General features: G+C 48.5%; 1 protein-coding gene across 1 annotated transcript; it reads right to left on the bottom strand.

Moving 5' to 3' along the window:
- Nucleotides 1–214: 214 nt before the first annotated feature.
- On the bottom strand, nt 215–23,443 carry PRSS55 (serine protease 55). The gene is made up of 5 exons (XM_027825682.3): nt 21,378–23,443; nt 19,723–19,912; nt 17,401–17,651; nt 10,371–10,513; nt 215–549 (listed from the first exon to the last, which is right to left on the bottom strand). Exons 1-5 carry the CDS (start codon nt 21,430–21,432, stop codon nt 232–234), a joined length of 957 nt encoding a protein of 318 aa, XP_027681483.2. The 5' UTR covers nt 21,433–23,443; the 3' UTR covers nt 215–231.
- Nucleotides 23,444–24,804: the final 1,361 nt, after the last annotated feature.

Below are 24,804 nucleotides of genomic sequence, written 5' to 3'. Positions count from 1 at the left end.
CCCAGGGTTGTGAGTTCAATCCTTGAGGGGGCCATGTAGGGATCTGCGGCAAAAATTCAGGATTGGTCCTGCTTTGAGCAGGGGGTTGGACTAGGTGACCTCCTGAGGTCCCTTCCAACCCTGATATTCTAAGTGCTTTGAGATCTACTGAAGAAGTGTCTCTGTAAGAGATAGGTGTTGTTATGAAGATTTCTATAAAGGAGAGGAGAATCAGGATGGTGAAATTGATTTTTAGTATGATTTGAAAATCATCACTAGCAAAATAGTAAAATAGAAAAACAAAAGGAGCGAAGAAGCAGGAGATGCAGGCTGCTTCCTAGCGCCGGAGCGAAGCCGCTTGGAAATTGTGATGTTATCCAGCCCTTCGGGGATAAAAGGCTTCCCTTCCCTGGCTGTCTCTGCCTGGATCCACTCCAAGTAGTTGAAAATGAAGGTGTACATTCCGGGATGCTGTTTTTCCCCGCAGCCTTCTCCCCAGCTGACTATGCCAAGTGCGAACCACTTCTTGACGTCTCCATAGGTGCAAACCAAAGGTCCCCCGTGGTCTCCCTAGGGGTTACAAAGAGAGCACAAAGGGATGATGAACAGCACCTTTTACAGCAGCTGGATCCAGAGTTAAGCCAGGGCTGGGCCTGAATGGGGCAAATCAAACACAGAGCCCTTCCGAGGGTGAACATTTCACAGAGCAGGCCCACCTCTGTGAGATCCCCCTGGAGCAATTCAGCAGGGAAGGTGCTTTCTCAGTGTAAGATCAGGATGCTGGTCAAGGATCATGGGCAGTAGCAATGCAAGCTACCGCCACACCACCCCATCAATGTGCTTTAACCTTAAAAGACAACCTCTAGAAGAGAGAGAGAGAGAGAGGGTAGCTCAGTGTATGGGAGAGACCATTCAATGCTTGGCCCTTCCACAGAGACTACTAATGCAGCCAGAGGCAGATTAAGGTTTTGTGGGGCCCTGGGCCAGAGCAAGTGGGGGGCCCCTCCCCACCCCTTCTGCCTGCGTGTGGTTCTGCCCCTTCCACCTGTGGACCCACCCAAGGCCCCACCCCATTCTTACCCTTCTCCCTGTGGCCCCCACCCCTGTTCTACCCACGGTCCTGCCCCATTCCACCCCCACTGGTGCCAGGCAACCCATTTGCTCCTTTCTGCCCCCCTCCTCACTGTGGCCCCAAGACTGAAGAAGCTCTATCTCCCACCACCACCACGGTCCCAGGACTGCAGCGGGGAGTGAGAGCTCCCCCAGCCCCGAGGCCGTGGCAGGGAGCGAGAGCTCCTCCAGTCCCAGGGCCACAGCGGGGGTCTGGGACCTGGGGCTTCCCGCACCCCACCCACCCAGCGCTCCTTCCCCCGCCCTGCTTGCCCAGCGTTTCTGCTGAGGGCCAGGTTGGGGTGCCCATTTTTATGCCCCCCCCAAATGTCCAGGGCCCCTGGGTAGGGGCCCAGTCGGCCCATTGGCTAATCCACCACTGAAGGAGGGGGCCAGCTAGGTGCCAGTCATGGCTGGTGGGGGTGGGGGTTGAGATGACATTTCAGCAGCTCATTAGCAAACTATGAACAATCAGTCCCATCAACCCTTTCTGTAACCCACCGAAGGGCACGGAGACCAAGCTCCCATTTACAGAGGAGACCAGCTGATGCACACAAACCTCCACCCTGCATTACTGACACACTGAAAAGGCAGGTGCCTGCATTTGCTGGTGTGGCATGAAAGAGAATGATTCATTGAGTTTCCTGTATGATCTATAAGTACAAATGTAGCCAGGCCCCCCTGTGTAAGAGAGAGTGAACCAACATGCTGTACTGATCAAAAAGCACTCGGGAAGCTACAGCCTCTCTCTTGTAAATTTCAGACGACTTCATTTCAGTCTAAGTGCTTTCAAGGCGGTGCTGTAAATATTCCAGACGTATCTCTCTCACCAGCCCCACCATTTTACTTTCTTGTCTCCAATAATTGATGTGGCATGTAAGGCATGCAATCTAAACACGTTTCCAGAGCAAAGCGAAGGCTTTCCTGGGCAATGCTGTCTCTCACTTTCATCCCCGTTTGAAAAGTGTCTCTGACGACGGCACATACGGCCTCCTCCATCCATGCAGCTCCCCAGAACCGCTGCCTTGGATTCACTAATGAGCAAGGAAATGGGCTTGCGGCTCCCACCTAAATCTATAGCAGAGATCCTTTTGGCTTCAACCGATGCAGCGTTCAGGCCCACAAGGTGTTTATATATTTTTTTTTTCCTGGTGCCTTTTAACTGCAGGGAAAAATACTGCTAAATGTGGAGTAAATGTTGCATAAACTCATCATGAGTATTATTTATTAACATTCATTTGCAGTAGCACTTTGGAGCCTCAGTCATGGACCAGGGTCCCATCTGAGCTGGGCTCTACACAAACACAGAAGCCAAAGACGGACCTTGTCCCCATTTTAACCATATAGTTCAATGGGTCATACTGATGCTCTCCTTGCAAAGACCTCTGACTCACGCACTCTTACTAGCCATAGGCACAACGTCCCATTTGAACATACCTCTTCTAAGGCCCACACTCTTTGAAATCAATGGGTACTTCACTAGCGACTTCAGCGGACGCAGGATCAGGCCCCACATGCCTTATGCTGTAGCAATGAGCCTGCATGTCGTGCATCCTACTGCAGTATGAAAAACAAAGCTCATAGCGTGGGTGTAATTTACAAGCTGCTGTATATTCTCAGCGGCTGCCTGCTAACAATGGCTTACACTTATGAAGGGTTTTTTACCAGAGACCATCAGAACTGCTTGACACAGCTTGGTGGGGTAGGTCCCTCTTTTATAGCTGGGGAAACAGAAGCAGAGAAGTGATCTGGTTTATACAAACTAGTGAGTCAATGGCAGCATGGGGAATAAAACCCAGGAATCCAGTATTCAAAGCTCTAGATCACACAGTCAAGGCTGCAGCTCGTCAAGTTTTCATTGTATACAGTCGCTATTTCCCCCCACAACCCCAGTTAACGATGGTGCATGTTTGTCTCTTCCTTTGCACTGCCCGGTGTGCAGCGTGCATTCAGTCAGGGCTTAGGTAAGGAGAGAGAGAGCTGGCTACAGTGCCTGATACATCAGCAGCAGAGACAGGCACCTGAAAAGCTGCAGGTGGAAAAAGCTAGGCAATGCCCTGCAAACTCACTGGATGGATGCAGACCCATTTTGCCTTACCTCCTTCCTGCAAATCCTACCTCTAATCCCTTTCCCAGTGGAAGAGCCTCAAGGTACCAGATTTTGAAGGCATCTAGGCACCTAAGATGCAGATAGGGACCCAGCAGGATTTTCAAAAGGCCTAAATGCCTACGGTTCCAAGACCCTCCACCTCGGGGCTTTTGAAAATCCCACTAGGCACCTATCTGCCTCTTTAAGTGCCTAAATCTCTTTAAACATCTGTCCCAAGGTGCACCATTCTTATGGGTGTGAGAAGCACAGAGTCCTGCTGAGCAGAACACTGTCCCCAAACCAGGCTCACTGCAACGGGACTAATTCCACCAGCATTTTTCGTGACATCTCTGACCATACCAAACCCAGCTCCATGGGAACTTTCAGCTTCCAGCCTGCTGTGGAGTAACGTCGGTCAGCAATACACACCAGGCATTTGCTGCTGCTAATTAGTTAAAGCATCCAGTCCCAGGGCACTGAGTTAGCTAAAAATAGCCTCTTTGCTTCAAGTGCTCTGCATTCCAGCTTAGGGATGGGTAAAAACAACCACATTAAATCAGATCTCATGCTTAATTCATGCACTCCGTGTGAATCCTCCCATTCGAAAAGGAGATGGGGATGGCATAGTTGCTGGTAAATAATTTTGAGTTTTGGCAGAATCGGCCCTTAAAAACGGTACCTTACTTCTTGGAGGCATCCAACTATTATCTCCTTTGTCCAATGAGGTCAATGGGCTTCCATGAGGCCCCAAGTCACATTCCCCCTTATTTTTATTTATGCCGGCAACATTGTAATTTATCCAAAGAAACACATTCAGACGTCTTTTTAGGTGGGAGAACAACCCACTTGCTGCTTGTTGGGTGAATACACAGCCTTTGCAAGTCATAGTTGGTTTCATTTCTGGGTTGGTCTACACATCGACTAAGACCAGCATGTGAAGCAATGACATTTGCCATTGGCAGGGAGGGAGGTAAAGGCTTTTGTGAAGGATGACTGTCACAAATAATTTTGTTTCTGAATGCATCATCTCTAGGGAAAGTTGTGGGGAGGGGAAATCGAACCCGCCACACAAATGATATTTTGTAACATGTGGGCAGGAAGGATTGATCTAGTGGATAGGGCACTAGCCTGGGGCTCATGCGATTGGGGTTCCCGGCTCAGCCACAAGCTCCCTTTGACAGCCTGGACAAGTCGCTTCATCTACCATGTAGATGAATCTGAATTCCCCATCTATACAATGGGGATAATAGCACTGCTCTACTCACAGGGACGTTGTAAGGACAAAATCCATTAGTGACCACAAGGTGCTCAGAGGCAGTGCTTAATTTGTGCCAGGGCTTGCCAGGGATGAGCCCCGGCACCTCTAGGCTTGGCACTTCTGGGTGTGCTGCATCAGTTATGAATGTAAAAACATTGCTTGAGTCCCGGCACCTAATTGCTTGAACCCCAATACCTCTTTCATTATGCAGTAAGCACTGCTCAGATGCTACAGTGATGAAGATCGTGTAAGCTCTTAGACTAGATTTCACAGAGAACATCTGGAGAAAGAGCTCATCTTTGAGTGCTTTAGTATCTAACAATGAAAAGGGCTATTGAAGCGCTTGAGAGTAGCTAGATTCCAAGGCCAGAGGGATCGTTTGGATCATCTAGTCTGACCTGCATAACATGCCTCTTATCTGACTTCCCCGAATTAATTCCTGTTTGAGCAAGAGCTGATCTTTCAGAACAAACCTCCAGCCTTGATTTGAAAATTTCCAATGATGGAGAATCCACCCCAACCCTTAGTAAGTTGTTCCACTGGTTAATTACCCTCACGGTTAAAACTTTATGCCTTATTCCCAGGCTGAATTTGTCTAGCTTCAACTTCCAGCTATTGATTCTTGTTATATCTTTGTCTGCAAGACTGAAGAGCCCTCGATTATCAGATTTCTGTTCCCCATGTTGATAGTCGTAGACTGTGATCAAGTTGCCCCTTAATCTTCTCTTCGATAAATTAAAGAGATTGTTCTCCCTGAGTCTTCCACGATGAGACGTTTTCCAATCCCTTTATCTTTCTTGTAGCTTTTCTCTGAACCTCTTCAGTTTTTCAGTAGGTATCATTATCATCGGTCACTTGCAGATTTGTTATTTAATGAACATTCCCTCTTTCACAAGGCTTTCTGTTCCATTTATGTGCCAGCTCAGTTTGACGCAAAGTGTTGTGGGTCTTTGCCACTTGTGTGAGGGATTAGCACGCATGACCACCAAGACACAAAGCAGGAATGTTAGCGTTAGACCACCAAGCCACTGAACCGTGTGCTTGGGTTGAGAGGGCAGATTAGACTCCACGGACTGCTCAGACCTGGGCCTCCCTGCTGAGATTGCCAACAGCTGGCCATCTGTGATGATGTTGTTTGGTGAGCTTGCATTCATCACTAGGGTATCTGACTGCCTGGTCCCGGGGAACTGGAGTGAGACCCACCACTTCACATAGACTAGCCACGAGATGGGAACAATGTTTGTTATTATTATTTGTATTTCAGTAGTGTGTAACAGCCCCAATGTGCTAGGCACTGTAGAGTCAGTCCCTGCCCCCTGAGACCTTACACCATAAATCACCAATATAGGAATATTACCCCCAATTTACAGATGGCGAACTAAGGTACAGAGTGGTTTGCCCAGAGTCACACTTGGAGTCAAACAGAGTTGTCCTGTGTCCCAATCCAATGCCTTATCCATAAGATCATCGTTCCTTCAGTTATGATCTGAATAAGATTTTAACTGACGTCAAAGTAAACAGCTCTCTGTTCCATTTGCCAAAGCACTGGCCTATCCAGCTCCTCTCCTTTCCAGAAGCCTTCCAAAATAAACCTGGGATATTTCCCAAATCTTCAGTGAGGGATAAATCCATCAACAATTATTAGCCAGGATGGTCAGGGACACGACCCTATGCTCTGGGTGTCCCTAAGCCTCTGAGTGCCAGAAGCTGGGACTGGACGACAGGGGATGGATCACTCAACAATTGCTTTGTTCTGGTCATTCCCTCTGAAGCACCTGGCACTGTCCACTGTTGGAAGACAGGATACTGGGCTAGATGGACCACTGGTCTGACCCAGTATGGCCATTCTTATGTTCTTATGCTCACTAAATAAGCAAGGAGTTTAGCAAGCATTTTCCTGTGAGTTAAAGCCCTTAAAGACTTTAATTATTGCTAATGCCTTTCATAGAATCATAGAAGATTAGGGTTGGAAGAGACCTCAGGAGGTCATCTAGTCCAACCCCCTGCTCCAAACAGGACCAACACCAACTCAATCATCCCGGCCAGGGCTTTGTCAAGCTGGGCCTTAAAAACCTCTAAGGATGCAGATTCCACCACCTCCCTAGGTAATGGCATTCCAGTGCTTCACCACCCTCCTAGTGAAATAGTTTTTCCTAATATCCAACCTAGACCTCCCTCACTGTAACTTGAGACCATTGCTCCTTGTTCTGTCATCTGCCACCACTGAGAACAGCCAAGCTCCATCCTCTTTGGAACCCCCTTTCAGGTAGTTGAAGGCTGCTATCAAATCTCCCCTCACTCTTCTCTTCTGCAGACTAAATAAGCCCAGTTTCCTCAGCCTCTCCTCGTAACTCATGTGCCCCAGCCCCCTAATCATTTTCTTTGCTTCAGAATCTAACAAAGGGTGCTTAAGAAAACAAGGAACTAAACCCAATATGTGATTCAGGGGTCATGGGAGAAAAGGAGCACATATGAACTACACAGGAAATCTGTACAGCCTGTTCTGAAGTGTATGTGTACCTTGATCAGCCTAGTATTTACGGCTAAATAGAGCCAGTCAACTACCAATTCTATTAGCATTCATTCAAAGCCATTCTGTAGACGTCTAAAGAACCTTTAAGTAGCTGGCGTTCAATAGATTTGTTTAATTGAATTGATTTTTTTAAAGGTAAAAAGAGCTGGGACATTCACTACTGAATATTCCCTGGAATATTATAGAGACACCATCAATAACCCACAAAATAGTTATGCTTCTGTCACGGCATAACAGATGAGATTCTCTATAGTTTGCCCCAACAAAACCTGTTACAGTCACATACACTTTCTAGCAGTCAGCAGTGTAAAGCGTTTGTATTAGCATTCGTGGAGGCCCCCTCCTTAAAACGTCCACATTCATGACAGTGATGACTAGTAACAAATCGGCCTGTGATGCGTAAGTACTATTATGTTGTAACACAAGATGGAGAGCCAGGGTGGTACACACTTGGGATTATCCATCCAGGGGGGTGCAGTGGCATACAATATTAGGGGAGGCAGACAGAGAAGTGTACCATTTCCTGTGCTGCACCTATGTGGCTATGTTATGTCAGCAGTAGGTATATCCAGACCTGAACATCCCCAATGTGTGGAGGTGTTTGGATCCAGGATTTTGGATCCAGACCATCTCTAAATGAGACAGATTAGAGTGCTTCCCTACGGTGCACCTGGACAGCACTCAGAACCCTTTCATGACACTGAGAATGTGTCCATGAAATAACATCCTTTCCCCTCCTCCCTGCTCTAAGTTTACTAGGCCCCATCTGTACTGGGGCTCAAAGAATAAAAACAGGTTTAAACACAAATTCCAGACTAATGAATTCCTACCCCTGTTTGGACAGGGGCCAATCCATGTTACTGCGGTGCTGCTGTCCGCGTCCTGGTTTAGGTTCTTTCTAGAGCGGAGCAGAGAAAGGCAATTCCATTTGGCAGAAGATTTCGATATTTCAAAATTTTCCACAAAAGAAAATGGAGCCTTGCCTCTGGGGCACTCTGCCTCATGGGCTGCCCTGGAGCCAGGGACCTTAGAAGCCCTGGGAACCCAAGGTGCAGAGAAGCCATGAGTCTAGGGTCCGGGGTTCCCAGAGATTCCAGGCTCTCATCTCCGCACTAGCTTACCAGCCAGACAGGCCAGTTGGCAGGAAAACTTCATCGAAACTGAACCACCTCTGCAAAACATTTCATTTTGGACAAATTGGCAAATTCCAATTTAAAAGCATTTCATCGGATTTTTTGCCACCAGCTCTAGTTCCTCGCCTAGGATTTTCCCACAATTTCAAGCTACAACACATTTCTCCCTGGCCAAGCCATATTAGTAACTTGCCAAGCTTGCGCTGAAGATGGACAGTAGCTGGAACATTGGGCTCATGTTAATCTCGAGACTCCCGGCATTTCACACACATGAGGGTGGTGAAGCACTGCAATGGGTTACCTAGGGAGATGGTGGAATCTCCTTCCTTAGATATTTTTAAGATCAGGCTTGACAAAGCCCTGGCTGGGATGATTTAGTTGGGGATTGGTCCTGCTTTGAGCAGGGGGTTGGACTAGATGACCTCCTGAGGTCCCTTCCAACCCTGCTATTCTATGATTCTATGATTCAGGGCATGGGGAACGTTTTCTTGTACGCAAGCCCTTTCTGTTCAGTTCCACATTACTTCCTCATTTCTCACTGTACTCTAGCATGTTATAGATCAAAATAAAGACCCAGTCAACTTTTTGGCTACATGAGATTCATTATGTTGGTACGGATAGTCTAGCTGTTGCAATAGCATAAATCAAACCCGCAATTTATGGCAAGAATAGACAAGGGCATTATTTAATTATATTAATGCTACTCCATGGCAGTTTTCTTTTTAAAAATTTGAAAGGAATTTCATGTAGGTGAAAGCTGACAGATTAATAGCTCTGGAGACTGCAGTTCTCCGTCTCTCCAAAGACTGATTCCTCAAAGCAAAGCTGACCCATGCGACTCTTTCAATGTGACTCAGTCCTGAGCTGGAAGCATTGCTTCTACGGATGGCAGAGTCGTCCAGTCTCCAAGGCTCCTTCAGCCTTGATATCTCTAACTGGGATAGCCATCAAGAGGGCGGGGGGGCTGTCTAATTACTGTCAGTTCTGCTGGTGTTTTTTGTGGTGTCAAAGCCTTGTGCGCTCAGAGCTGGACCGACATCCCAATTAGGAAGGGTTGCTGATATTCAGCCTGAACTCTCCTTTATTGAATTTCTTCCCGTTTCTTCTGCTCTTACCCTCCTTCCCCCCCGTCCCTCCCCTCCGCGGACAAACCTAACCACTCCCCAGCCCTTGGCGTTTACACCCTTCTGGGATTTATACACACGTATGTCTTCTGCAGCATTGACCATAGGAGAGAGAGAGAGGCGTTCTCCATTTGTTACCACTGGTGCAGAAGCCAATTCACCACTCACGCCTCATACGCTGGTTTTCTGTATCACAATAAGAGACCGTCACGTCCTGTCTATGGGAATTGGACTGCGGCCGGGTCTCCACTGCCAAGTTTAGACTTGCTCAGAAACCAACAACAAGAAAAAAGCACCTCCCCTTGGCCGACTTAGCTATGCCACCAAAGCTCCCGACGTAGACACAGCTATGCCGACCCAAGAGTACTTTTGTCAGCAAAGCTAACCTTCTTCAGGCAGGTTGTGTAGATATGCCAGGAGGAGAACTCCTTCTGCCAGCATATGCTGCGTCTACACTAGGGGCTCTGCTGGCATATAGATATACTGGCATACTAACAGGGCCTGAGACCACCACACTCCTTGTCACATCAGTCACCAACCAGCCAGCAGATAGTAACAACTCTTGGTCTGTACCTACTTTTGGTTTGAGCAGGCTGCTTTGTTACAACAGGCTCCCTCTCACCTTCCCAGTCCCCTGAGCCGTCCAAGCTACTCCTCCCCATGTAATATATAGTTCTGGGAAGGGGTAGTCTGAGATCATCTCATTTTTTCCTCCTTTTGGTTGTCCATGCCCCTTCCAACACCCTGCATCAAGTCCACCTGTCTTTTTAGCTGAGGAGGGTGAAAACAGCTCCATGAGTTCTGCTGCTGGAGTGACAGATGGGGGGTTGCTTACGAGCAATGCAAGGTGCAGTGTCCTCCGTGGAACTGAGCAGGCTGTTTCCACAGCACTGCGAGCACCTGCTCACCCAGGGAGCCCCGCACCCTGCTGTCCTCTTCAATATCCCTTTTTAACGAGGCAACAAGATATTCTGCCAGTTCCTTGGCTGCACTCTTTGGAGTTTCATGCCCTGAACACATGCGGTGAAACATTAGCAACCCTAGGGAGCTGCGGAAGGGATCAATGTTCATTCCCATAGCAAATCAGCTTCCATTGTGATTTCTTTCTGCTGACGTCAGCAGCACAGTGGCCTGCTTACTTTACCTGGCAGGCATCCTTCCCTCCTTCCGCGGAGCCAGCACACAGTGTGTTCTCCGTTAGCTCCGGGACCCACTCGGAGCACTGCTTCTTGCTGATCAGCTTCATCTCCATTTTCTTTAGCCTCTTCGTTAATGTCGTCTTGTCCCCTAGCCGGAGAAAGGGAGGAGAGAGAGAGAGAGAGAGTGTGTAGGGGTTATGGGTGGTTAAGGAACAATCTAAAACCATACAATTCACATATCTGGAGTCGGATCAGAGCCACGGCATATCGACCCTCAGGCTAGACTGTGGGTCTCCAACCCCAGCCCTGCAGAGGGGGTGCAGAGGCAATCACTGCAGCAGAAGTCCCTGGAGGTGATAAGCACCCAGATGAGCAGCCCCTTCTATGCCCTTTAACAAGCAGCAGTGTACAGGAGGGTTATCTAGATAGCACTGCTCCGAAGAGGAAGCAAGGGCTATAAGTACCAATTAGACAAATAAAAGCAATGCGGAGAGCAGAACAGGCAATCAGGGGGGCAAATGAATGCCTAGCAAATCTCCATCGACTTAGAAGAATAGTGAGTTCAGCCCAGTAGGTTACTCAGCTGCAAAATTATTGAATTTAGAGCTCCCGACAACCGCAAGCCTCTTTGACCTACAGCTGAGAGAGACAGGCGAGGTCCCTACCCAAGAAACTGTAACTGCAAAGCATGACAGTCCTGGAGAGTGAAGTCCCCTCTTTGTGTGTTTCACGTGTGGGAGTGCAATCCAGACCGGTGAGGAGTTGTGTCACCACCTGCCCTGTAACCCTCACAAAGCTTTACTGCTGTAACTCACTGCCTGGGATGCTCCCAGCCAGCCTCCCAGCATGCAGGTCACACCCTGAGTGTCTGTGTGTAGACAGCCCTGGTTCAGCAGCTCTGACCCCAGCAGCCTGTCTACAGCCCCACTTTGACTTCCACCAGCCTGGATTACAACCAGCAAGGTGACCCCAACACACTGCAAGTCCTGAATTTACCCCAAACCTTGTGCTCTGCAATGTCCAGCCTGCTCCTGGACAGGTCAGGGAAATAGTATGGTTCATTTGTTCATTTAAAGACACAAAAACACATCACAGCTTATTAACTTAACTGGGGTGAATACACCCTTTTCCTTAAACACCACACTAAACTGGTTTGTAGTAAAATAAAACAAATCTATTAACAATACGTTATGTGATGCTAAATAAAAGGAATCAAGTTAGAAAGGGTTACAAGCAAATATAAATGAAAACAAGCATCTAAAAGGCTACGTCTTGATCTAGGAAGATACAGGTAGTTTCTTTCACCAGTCTTCCTTCTTCCCAGCCAGGGCTGACTTTCCCTCAGTCAGGACCTTCCACAAGAATACATGATGCTGGCTTCCCTTGTCTTCCTAGGTGAAAGATTTTTGCCTAAGCAGGTTTCTCACCTATCATAGAATCATAGAATATCAGGGTTGGAAGGGACCTCAGGAGGTCATCTAGTCCAACCCCCTGCTCAAAGCAGGACCAATCCCCAATTAAATCTATATTCAGTTCCAGAGTTTTCAACCCTTCCCCCCTTGGTGTAACGATCCATCTTTCTCAGCTTGCAAGAGCTCTCTGTTCCCTTGATGGATGCCAAAGGTGGTTTCTGTCCTCCCTTATATCTCCCAAAGTTCAATGCCTTGCTGCAGGAGGCAGGAAGCTCTCCTGTGTGCTCAGCTTGCTGTGTCCACTGGGAAGCTGGCCTCATGCTGTTCTTCCCATGCTGTGGGCTTCCCCTGCATGTAAACGGGGCTTCCATTGTTTTGATTCTGCCATTCTTAATTCACACAGGAGACAGGTAAATAGCTGCCCCCCTCCTGTCTGGGTGAGAATTGCTCCTTCCTTGGTTTGACCACACACTATCAAACATAGTATCAGTGAGTATTCATAATTCCTCACATAGTGTTAATATGTACATTTCACAGTGACATTAATCACCAGTGTGTCATTAGCTTGCTGAAAAGATCTCACTCTATATATACACCCTGATAAGACAGTAATATTTTATACAATCAGTTGCTTATCACTTGAGGTTCAGCCCGCTCTGTCTTTGTAGCTCAGAGAAAGAGTCTCTTCCCTGCTGGGGTGTAGTCATGCTGTCTCTTCTCCACACTCCTTAGCTTGATGGGTCTGTTTACTCTCTTTCTATGTAAATTGAGATAAATACACATTTCTTGGTAGGACAGACCCGTGTAACAACACCCCTGACACACCTTGTTTGCGCACACTTTAGTTCCCTGACCTGTCCAGGAGCTATTCATAACTCTCAGTACCCCCTGCATGCAGACAGCACACAAGAATAGTAATGATCAGTGAGCTATTCATTTTCAAATGATACCTCACAAGGCCTAGTGTGTACAAAGATTGTTACAATAGTGTGTAGGGTGTGAATACAGGGATGCGTAGAGTGAAATTCACTCATGTGTAGAGGGTGCAGCACAAGCCTTAAGCCCCACAGGTGTGAATTTCACCCTTTCATTATAAAACAGGGAGGACAGCTTCCCCAAGCCACCCTTCCAATGTTTCCCAGCCCTGAGGATCTCTGGGGAGCTGACATTTCACTCTCTGTTGTCAATTCAGTCTAGGGATTCGTGGGTGAAACCACAAACCAATGGCACTTGTGCTTTGCCTTCTTAGTAGCTAATTTAAAATTCTGCTTGTCTTTTTTCTTAGGAACACCAATTTTTCCTGTTTTTGCTGGAGAACGTCTTGGAGGACCAGTGACCTGGAACAGGAGATTTCTCACCACTCGGTGGAAAGGGTAGAAATGCTGAACTTTTCACAAAGATCCTTTCTTGTTCTTTGTCTTCTTCTTTAGTTATTTGTAGTGCCTTGGAGCCCCGGTCGTGGGCCAGGACCGCATTGTGCTAGGCGCTGTACAAACATAGAACAAATTGATTGTCCCTGCCTCGAGGAACTTACAAGCAAGGTATAAGAGACAACAGATTGTATTGCACTTGAGTTAAACAGGGATGAAGGAGAAACAAACCAAAATCCATCCTCTTCTACAAAGACGTTTGAGGCCAAGCTTTTATAAGTGCTCATTATTGTTATCGACTGTAAGGCTAATTTGAGAAGAGCAGGAGTAAGCACATGATCCTGTGGCAGGGTCTGTTGACTGTCTAGATGTTGGCAGGGAGGGTGTTGAACTTCTGCCTCTGATCTGAAGGAAAACCACAACTGCCTTTTCTGAGACTAGGGATCTCCAGAGTAACAGGCCTGGGCCAGCTGCGGTAACGATGTAACCCTAGAAAAAACGGGTGATGGTTGGGTAGAATCCTGTGGCTGGCTGCGAACTGGCCATGAGGAAATTCTGGTGTGGTAAGGCTGAAACAAGCCACAGTTCAACTCTGGGCTTAGGCTGAGGAAAGCCTCTTTTGGCCCTTAGAGGGCCAGTACCCTCTTTTCTTCTTTGTGATGTTCTGCAATGAATTGCACTTGACTGGTCGCTAAGCCCCAGCTCAGCATCTAGAATCTATTGTTGGACTCACCATGGGGCTAAGTGGCAGGTCACAGAATCACAAAATAGCAAAGTAAATTGAATGGTCAATATGTTCTCTGAACAAGAGACGATCAAGGTCTAGACATCAGCCCTGCTTGTCCTTTGGTGCCTTTGGGGCATCTCCAAGACCTTGAAGGACTCATCACCTTTTTCTCTTACTAAGTGGCAAATAGACTTGAAATCCATGTTAGCAAACTGGTCGTTTCCCTTTTCAAAAAGAAACCAGAAAGTGTTTGCATGCACCAAATTCCTATGGAGCCATGAAAAAGCCTGAAATATTCATGGCTACAAGAAAAGTACATTCCTTTAAACCACATTCCCCTTCAGAACCCATCAGGAGCAAAGGAAGAGAAAGGCCCTTTGAAGGTGTCACAGTGGGAGGCATGTCAGCTGTAAGGGACTCAGGCAGGGCAGGAGACACGTGCCCCTCCTAATTAGCCCTTCCCAAGTGCATGCTGGGAGATCTCATAAGTACCTGGTTAAAGTTAAAGCTGGGCCCAAAATTGGCCCACAGCCTGTGAATCCCTCCTCCCCTCCCCACACAACACATGGACTCAGTGTTGCCGAGGGGCAGTGTGTAGCCCTGAATTTGACCTGGGAGATGTTTGTGCCTCTGCGGTGGATTGTGTATGATGGAAGGGTCTGATTCAGCTCTCACTGATGGTGTGGTAAATCAGAGCTGAAGTCAGTGGAGTGACACCAGTGTCAAACCGGACTGAGGAGAGAATTTTGCTGGGGGGTCACCACTACGCTGTGGCCATTAGATGCAAAGTGGCTACAAGGCTCCCCAGTGAATGCTTCTTGGCACTGAACACCCCCACCCTCAACCTTGTGCCACCTCCCAGTGCAGGGGCCTGTTTGTGTGGTAGGCTGGAGGTGGAGTGGAGGTGGGGTGAGGATGGAGAGGCTGCTGGGGCAGTTGGACCTGCCCCATGCTGATCCCTTGCTGCTGAAAGCCTCAGAGAGGCTATAGCAGAGGGAAGCACAATGAGGGCACCCCCTAGAGCTGCCGTAGTTTGCACTGGGGGTGAGCCAGACCCCACGGTCTCTGAACAGAGGAGATCACCCCCCTTGAGTCCCTGTGCAGTGAGGAACCTGGGTCTCTTTAGGTACTAACATGGCCCTGATCACAGCTCAGCATCTACAGTGCTTCTTCCAAGACAAACCTTGCCTCCCTGTGGGAGGGGTGGGCAAAGTGGTTTGATACCAGCCTTGTGTCCTTCTGATTCCGGGCTGATCTTGGGGCCAAAATAGCTCCTGGCATAATTTCCGCTTCCAAGGGACTCTCCAAAGTTACACCAGCCTCCCCAGGCTGACGTATAGGTGGCAGTACCACTGGCTGCACCCAAAGTGCTGGGCACTAGGAATTGTCCCCAGCAAGCTTCCTACACTGGTGTGTTCAAGGGAGCGCCTCCTAGGCCATTGTAACTTCAGCTTCTTCACGGACCCCAGGGTGAGCTCAGCGTCCATATGGGAGCTCAGCTAACGCGGCATTTTGCCAGCCAGGCTGTACAGAGGCTGACTAGCACCCGACTAGGAGAAATGAGGCTGAAAACACTGCCCCCCTCTGGCCATTTTGCGAGGCAGCTTATTAAAGACTCGCTGCTGAGGAAACACGTGGACACAAGAACAAAACATCGAGGAAGCCCCTATGCCCAGAAACAACAACTGAATAACCCCCAGGGAAATCACCCCTTCTATTTACTACTTTCTGGGAACCAACTCCCAGAAAACCACCCCCATGTGCCCAACATTCGTCTGCTCTCATGCTCGGCCTTTCTGCTTGTACGCTGCTGTTACCACAGAGGCAGCAAAGTAAAATAGGATCATATGGTTTATGGGGGCAAAAGGGATAGCAAGGAAAATACAGCCCCTCTACTACACAAAGAGGGAGTTCAGAGAGAAGACCCAAATGGTCTCCTTTCTTGAGGAAGTCTCAAATATTTACTCATGATCTCTCTTCAGCACTGTTTAGCTGAGCTAGGAATATTGGGCCAAATTCAGTCCTGGTGTGGCTTCTCTTACTTCAGTGGGATTTCACCAGAGAGTAAACTGGGCCCTTTCACAGTTTTATCCTGTCCGCCTGTGACGTAGTGGGGATTTTCCCTTGTTACGTTGTATGTGAGACTATGTGAGTCTTACTGCTTTGCATGAATGCGGTGCGTGCCTCAGTTTCCCTGTGTATTGCACCAATGTCTAGGTGGTGGGAATAAGGGTGTGTGACTTTTTTGCAGGGGCTGCTCCAGCTGCTTGCATGGATGCTATGGCCACCCCTTCATAACCTGAGACCCAGGAGGGGGATGCAACCAGGTGACTCTTGGCCTGGGAAGCAAGGCAAAGGCCGGAGGAGTAGTAAGGGCAGGGCAGGGGCCAGGCAGCTGGAAGCAAGTCAGTCTCGGCTGGCTTGGGGCGCAGGGGGAGGACCAGAGCCTTGGCTCTGGGCTCCCCTCCCCCTCAAGATGGACTTGGCTGAAAGTCACTGACTTCTGCGCTAACAAGTTCTGCCCTACGCTGTGTTCCTGTTGACTAAAAAACCTTCTGTTTTACCGGCTGGCTGAGAGTCACATCTGACTGCGGAGTTGGGGTGCGGGGCTCCCTGGCTTCTCCAGGAGCCCAGCCTGGGCAGACTTGCTGCGGGAAGCACACGATGTGGAAGGGGATGCTGAATGCTCCGAGGTCAGATCCAGGAAGGTCGAAGCTGTGTAAGCGTCTTGCCCTGGAGACGGTATGTTTAGAGAGACGAGGCTCCCGCAGAGTGCTGGCTGGCTTCGTATGTAGTAATTCCAGAGCATTGCCCCAGTGACTCCGTGACACCGCCTAAATCGGTCCCTCCAGCTGAAGAGGAGCGAAGAGGCTGGAATCCCCGGGAACAATCAGCCGGTGAACATATTTTCACCCAGGATGGTCCTAGCTCTCAACTCCCCTTCATTACGAACCACAGCTCACAATTTAGGCTCAGATTTACCTGCATCTCAGCCAAATCTGTTGTGTGTCTAGCTTTTGGGACTGAAAATTGGGGCCTTCGTGGTCTCCAGTTGGAACTATCTTTTCAAGGTGGGAGGTGTCTCATGTTGGAGGCGGGGAGGGGGCTGCCTCAGACTGAGGGGAGCTGCTGTATGTGAAGGAACCTGGGTGTCATAAATTGGGGAGGGGGCTGCTCTTTGTAAGGATCAGGCTGGGTGCCTAGCACCTTTCACCTTCATCTCCTCCCTCCCCGACTCCTCCTGACACACCTACCTTGCTATCTCCAGCAGCAGGGAGAGCAGGCTGCCATCACAGCCTCCCTCCCAAACTTACAGGGTCTGTGGGTGCCCCCTAGGTCATGTATATTTGGTTTGGGCCTTGCCCCACTGAGAGGAATGGCAGCTGCAGGCTTGCTGAAACCCCAGCTTCTTGCCTGGGCTATATATACCCCTCCCCTGTTTTGCTGTAGGGGGGTTATTTTAAAGTAAGTGAATGCAGACTTCATTGGCAAATAGCCCCCTACTGCCCGCCCCACAGTACAGTACCTGCAACCGTGGCTCCCCAACCAGCAACCCAGCAGCCCTTCCACGTCTGAAGGTCACGAATGAAGGGCAAGCAGATGGGCAGTTTCTGTTCACTGAACTCTATCGGTGAGCCGAGCAGGATCAAGGCTACGTCGTTGTCCATGTTCGTGCTATCGAAGTGCTCATGCAGAATCAGCCTGTCCAGCTTTTTCTTCTCTACTTGGTGGCTTTCCAAGTCGGCTGCCCCGAAGGCTATGTAAAGATCTGGTGGACTTAGTAACGAAATGGAGTCAAAGCGTGAACAAGGGCAGCAAAGTCCTTCTGCAAAGGTGGGGGGGACCCTCCTTCGGAGAGGGAGCTCAGAGCACGCTGCACATCGCAGCGCTGGGATAGCCATAGAGGCCGTGGGTGGAAACCCAACCTCATCGCTAGCGCTGGCAGCATTGCAAAACCATTTTCACAAAAGGCTGGATTCTGCCTCCCCCCCTCACAGGGAGTAGCACCTTATTCCAGGCGGAGCCAGACTGATTTCTTTGGAAGTACTTGTGGAGAAAGGGGGTAAGTCACCCTTGTTCGAAAATGGGCTTAGTTTTGCTCAAAATGTTTCAGGTTCTGTCACTAGATGTGTATCGTCTGGCCCCCATCACCATGGTATCAGAGCACCTCACAATCTGTAATAGATTTATCCTCACAACACCCCGGTGAGGACAGGACGTGCTGGCATCCCCAGTACACAGATGGGTAAACAAGGCACAGAGCGACTAAGGGGCAGGTCTTGTGCTCACTGACTGTAGTACAGCAGGACCAGGTATTTAGCGACTTACTCAAGGTCCCAGAGGAAGTTGTGGCAGAAAAGGGAAGTAAACCTCAGTCTCCCAAGTCCCAGGTTAGCACCTAACCATTGGACCATCCGTTCTCCTGACCTACTGTATGAACTTAGGCCAGGAGCACCCCCTTTTTTATGCCTCTATTTCCCTCCTACCCTTTGTTTTGTCCATCTGGTTGGACGTACTTCGGGGCAAGGACTATCTCTCGCTATCTTTGTGCAGCGCCTAGCACACTCCTAATCTGTGTGCAGTTATTTGCACCTTTTCCACTGAAAAGGAACCATTTTTGAGTAACCACCATTGTTCTGGTTTTTGTTGGTGCAAGAGCAGAGCCATGTTTGATTTCTCACCAAAGGGCAAAGACACTTCCACTGGGAAGGCGTCCTAACTTTCGTGCAACGTTTTTGCCCAGGACCGCACATCATGCACCTCGTGTGGAAGCCAGGCAGGCTGCAGGAAGACAGCAGAGCTAATAGTGAAAACAGGGGGTTGGGAGCAAGGAGGTCTACAGGCAGCTCTACCACCGATTTCCTTTATGACCTCGGGCCAGTTCCTGAATGTCCCCTTCCCTACCTGTAAACTGAGAATGATAGCTGGCTCGTAAAGTGCTTTGAGATCCTTGGATGGAAGGGGCTTTACAAGCACAAAGGGCTATTGGGGAGCACTGTTACTCTAACAGGGGTGATGGGATTGCGGTGGGTGGCGCTAAAGCACACTAGCTCGTCCTATTGGCAAGAGTTGATAACGAAAATGTAGGGATGCGCACAAGGCCGCCACTCAGCTGCTTCACTGGTATTTGAGGCCAGGGTACTTGGGTTTCTCCGAATCCCACCCTGGTGTCTTTTTCTCCTCCCTGTTTGGATAAGGTGAGATGCACCAAGAGACCTGCTTCTTCCTCCTCCCAGAAGACGAGAGGCGGCTGGTTGAGGCAGACTCTTCATCCCCAGCCTCCAAAGTGGGGCTGGGAAATGTGTCCTCACCAGACCAGATCAGGGGACAAGGGAGAGGATGGATTCTTCTCTCCCCTCCACTTCCTTTATATGAAACGTCCCTGACCCCTGAAACGCCACCCGCTGGCTGATGCGCTCACTGCATTCTCCCTTGCTTTTGATGGAGGGAGGGGGTGTAATTTACACTGTCCTATTATTATTACCTAGCTTGATACGTTGCAGGAAAGGGGTGAATCTGGCCTAATAATAGTTGCCCTCTTAGAGCAGCCAGAAGGTAAGGATGCTCACCCAGACTAGCAAAGGCTTCATGGTTGATTAACATGAGGTCAGCGTGGTCAGAGATGTGGTCTGGTTGTGCAGTGAGGCTCTTCTCCATCCCTACATCATGGAGCTGGAGGGGGGTGAGGTGTGGAAAGTTTCTATGTGGCATAAACTTATTTCCTTGTCTGTCCCTAGCTAATGTGGCTGACTCACCTTATTTGAGGACTGCTCCCTGCCTGGTGTTGCCTCTACACAACAGCTGCAATGAGAAGGATTCCCTGTCCCCCCAGTCCCCCAGTACTCACAGTTCATTTGTGAAACAATGTGCCGCGGATAAAATCCACCAGCTGCTTATAATCGACCCGCTGCAAAAATGCTTCTCTTTGGTCTGGATGCTCACTTGCCAGGGGAACTCACCGGACGTGGCACCCATGCCTCCTACGGTCTTTGACTCTTTCAGCGTGGATGGTTTGTAAGAGGGTCTGAGGCCACATTCTAAAAACAAAAGGCAGTGCACTCTGTGTGTGTGTGTGTGTCTGGATACAGGTCACTTAAAATCACCCTGCAAAACAGATACAACCACCCGCGGGGCCCCATTCTATGTTCACACCAGTTCTATGCTGTTGTCTCTCTCTTGGCCTCAGTGGAGTTTTTCCTGACTTACATCATGTAAGAGGGCATAAAGCCCAGGGTTTATCTTCTGCAGTGACGCACCTAACTTGGAGGGGACAGAATCACTTTGGGTCTTTAGAGGTGGGCACAAGAAACAACCTTTGGATCGGGATTTCAAGCACCCCAAAGTTAAAAGCAGTAGGGGAGAGGATTTGGATCCTGGGGTTTGATTCAGCCTTTCTAAAGAGACAGGATATTTGCAATGGTGTGAATAATGCCAATACTATGCATTCTGTATTGGGCTCGCCTTCCTTTACCAGACTGCAGTGCATGGATTGATGTTCGCCTGGCTAATAAAAGTAATAAAAGAGAACGGTGTTGTCCTGGTTGTGCCCCGAGGGGTCCCCCTTCTGCTGATAACCTGTCTACTGCAATCATTCTTGGGGCTGAACGCTCACACGTTCACCTAGATGTAAACCCTCACCTTGAGGTGGGTAATTGGTTAAAGTAACTCACAGCTATACATACGATTACACATAGTTTAAAAAACACCCTGAACTCTCTCCCCCCCCCCCCCAAAGTCAGTTGTCTTCAAATGCTATTACAGGAGTGGCCAACCTGAGCCTGAGAAGGAGCCAGAATGTACCAGTGTGCATTGCCAAAGAGCCACAGTAATACCTCAGCAGCTCCCCACTCGCCCCCAGTGTCTCCCACCCACCAGCAACACTGCCGATCAGCACCTAACCCTCCATCCCTGCGCCTCCCGCCCGCCGTGATCAGCTGTTTTGTGGTGTGCAGGAGGCTGGGGGGTGGGGGGGGAGGAGCAAGGGCGCAGCAGACTCAGGGGAAGGGGCTGGGGCCTTGGGGGAAATAATGGAGTGGGGCTGGGGCCTAGGGCAGAGCCAGGGGTTGAGCCGTGAGCACCCCCAGGCACATGGGAAAGTTGGCGCCTGTAGCTCCAGCCCCGGAGTCGGTGCCTAGACAACGAGCCGCACATTAACCTCCGAAGAACCGGATGTGGCTCCGGAGCCACAGGTTGGCCACCCCTGGGCTATAAAGTCAGACTTCGGACCCAGTGGTCTTTACTTCGCTGTCTCATTGTGCCTATGGAAATTGCTCAGTTATTGCACCTATTAGGGCTGTGAACACAGATGTCCTAGACTGCACACATGCAGCTGAAATGCTGTTTCTGGTTGAGGCTGGAGAATGACGCTAATGCACTGACAGCCTACGAGGCAGTGCCTAATTCTCCGCTCACTCACGCTGGTGCAAAGCAGACGGAGTTATAACACGAGGGCAGAACCAGGCTCCCGCTGAGGACAGTGCTCAGGGTTTATGATCCACCTACCTGTATGTGTGCTCCTCATTAGGGCAGTTAGAAGCCAGAGGGTAAGGAACAGCATTTTAATCCCATTCTAACTTGATGCTCCTTGTTCATGATCAAAGAGGCGAGGCTGCGGCAGATACCGAGGGGCAACCTCCCCACACCATATTCTAGCTAAAGGCAACAATTCCCTCTGCCTAGAGGTGACCACAATATTCCTCATCATCTGCATGTGACCTCACACAATCTATTCACTTTAGGTGACATCACAATGGGATGCCTGTCTGGGGGGAATTGAAGGAGTTTTCAGCAGGACAGCTAGACCTGAGCTGTAGGGTTGGCAACCAGGTGGGAAATTTCCCAAGTCTCATAGTTGGTTCAGCCCATAATAGGGATGGAAGAGCTTGGAAATTTGCTTCTGGGTCCTGATCTCAGTTCCAGCTAGGTCTTGGTGTGTTTGACTCCTTTGCTCTGGTTCAGGTCCAGCTCTAGTAATGGGTGCTGTAGTTTTTCCTCATTCCTGTACCATTTTGTCTCTCTGTGTAAGTTCCCAGCTCTGCCTTCCCTGCAACAGTTTTTTGCTTTGCCCATGAGAGGAGCTTATTCATTCTTTCAAACCTCGGAAGGATTTTCTCTTCCCTCTCTACGCCTTCCATGTCGTCTCTGCGGGAAGTGAAAATTCGTTGTGAAGGTAAGTGCTGTCAAAGAGAAATGTGGCTGTGGAGATGTCCAAACAGCCGACCGTCTTCCCCTTGGTGAACTTCAGGCTAAACACAGCTTATATGGCCAAAGCCATCCCTAATGTCACTCCATTGAGCTGAGTTCAGTGAAGTTCCACCAGTGAAGAATTTAGCCCAATTTCCATCTTGCACCTTCAACAACAGCTGGAAAGTTGCAGGGCCAAAATTCACCCTGGGGGTAATTTCACATTGAATTCAGTGGAGCTCAATATTTTTGGGTCAGATCCTAGCTTGTGTAACTTCAATGGAAATATGCTGATTTACATCATCTGGAGAATCTGACCCCTTATTTCTATCGCAGCAGCCCCCAAGGGCCCCAAATCAGATCAGAGCTGAGCCCTGCCATGCTCTGAGTTGGACAATCACATATGGAGACATTGTCCCAGTCCCAAAGAGATTACGGTCTAATTTGAAACAGGGTGAAAAGAGTAGGAGGAAAGCGAGGAGGGAGGATGGGGTACCAGTGTTAAGAGTGTCTGACGACATGGGCTAACAATGAGCAAGGCTCCAAATCATGTAAATGGTTTTTGTTTTTTGCTCTTGAGGATCAAAAATGAAATCATTGCCCCCAGTAAAGAAATTTGCATCTCAACATGACATGGATCAGAGAATCAGAACCTGGTTCTCCTCTTGCACACAGGTGCAGACCAGGAGTAATTCCACTGACTTTATGGAGTTACACTGGGGTAAAAGACAAAGAATCAGAAAGGAGAATCAGAACTTTCATTTTCCTCTCCCCTTTGCTTCCATTTCACCCCATGCCCAGAAAATCAGAGAAAAGTGCCAGTTTCCTTGACAGTGAACAACAAAACAATTCAATGGTGTGATATTTAACAAAATGCATTCTGTTACTATAGCAACTGGAAATTCCAAGCGGGATGCTGGAGCATATGGGAGCATCTCCAGAAAGAGCTGCACATTACAATCATACCAGGAACAGTCTCTTTTACGCCCCTGCCCCAGCATAAATGCGGTGACAAACAAAAGAAATTTCCTCTTGCTTTTGAAACTGGACTGGGATGAGCACAGAACCAGGAGAAAGGAGTTCCTGGGTGCTGATTCCAGTTCTGGCACAGACTCTCCCTGTGGGACCTTGGGAAAATCACTTCTCTCTGTGCCCTAAATCCCCATCCCCTTCTTTCTCCCACCCTAGATCTCTCCTGTCTATTTAGATTGCAAACTCATCAGGGCTGGGACTGTCTCTTACTATGTATTTGTACAGCACAAGAGGGTTCCAGGCACCTAGGTGCTATTGTGGTATCAAAAAGGTCAGTAATAATTATTTTACAATTCATTAGCTTTTAAAGCCAACCTGAAATCTACTCCACTGTACAAGCATACACAAGACCACAGATGAAACACCAGGTTTTTTTCATTAGCGCGTTGCAGCCTTTTATTATGTTTGCGACATTTTTCAGATCTAACCTGTCATATATCTCAGTTCACAAAACACCCGTGATGTGCTCTATCATAGTGCAGGAAGCCAAGCGGAATCTTTTTGTATTTACACACTTTTTGGCCCAGTAGGAAAAAAAAAAACCCTTACATTATACTTTTTTTTTTTTAACTAAAATTGTTTCAGGAAATGGGCACTACAGGTAATAATGTATATTGCTGTGAACGTGGAACTGTGAGAGATTAAATTCCCCACCCCACCAAAGACATCAAAGCGCAGCTACTATTGTTAAAATAACCCCTAGAATACTTTCTAGAAATCAGAGCACTGGATTTTCATGCTGAAGCCTATCAAGTTCATCAGATCAAGACAACAAACATTAACATGAGTTACAAAAAGCAGCTGGTAGTCCAGGCACACCCCCTATTTACTCTGGCCCTGGCTGGGATGATTTAGTTGGGATTGGTCCTGCTCTGGGCAGGGGGTTGGACTAGATGGCCTCCAGAGGTCCCTTCCAACTCTGTTATTCTATGATTCTATACTCCTATTACAATACACTGGGCCAAACTTCCGAAAATCTTTCTCCTGAAATTAACAACCGCAAGATTGCAGGTATACTTATTTAAGTGCACAAATTGGGTAACTGCATTTCCAGCCATGGCATGAGGCGCAATTTCAGAAACAACTTTGACCTTTGGCAAATGTGAAATCAAGGAACGCCACACACTCAATATACAAAATGCTGTTCCTTCATTGGTGCACAAATTTCAGTGTAATAGTGCTGCATTAGTGTAGTATACTCGGTGACGCTCTTTACTTTGGGGGAACACCCTGCACCCCCATGTTCATCTTTATAAAATGACTGTGTGGTATCCAATGCAAAGTTTGTCCTGTTGGGTGTCTTCGGAAGGCTCGTGATGCACTGAATATTGTTGTTATAGTGAAGTTATGGTAATTGTTACAGTAATGTTATAGTGAGGTTTATAATTTCATGTATATAGTTATGAGGCTGAAAATGTATCCTCATGGCTTAAAGAAAGCCCATGCAAAAACTCTCCAAGAACAGAGGGGCAGTTCACACCTCATCAGGGCATGGATGGGACAAACCCAGCCCAGCCTCACAGGAACAATGGACACTGGCTTAGGCAGCAACAAAAGAATCTGTTAGACCCTCGAGGGAGTCACGCCTTTCCTTTGGTCAGTTTGGGACTGCGATGAGGTAATGCTCACCTGACTCTGAAAGGGTGGGAGGGTGTGGGCAAAACCAAGCGGAAAGAAAGGACATGATAAAAGGGAGAGACATTTTGCCATGCTC

The sequence above is a fragment of the Chelonia mydas genome, chromosome 3, assembly GCF_015237465.2.
Source record: "Chelonia mydas isolate rCheMyd1 chromosome 3, rCheMyd1.pri.v2, whole genome shotgun sequence".
Lineage (NCBI taxonomy): Eukaryota > Metazoa > Chordata > Testudines > Cheloniidae > Chelonia > Chelonia mydas.
Note: the sequence above shows the minus strand (reverse complement) of the source record. Positions and strands in the feature narration are given on the sequence as shown.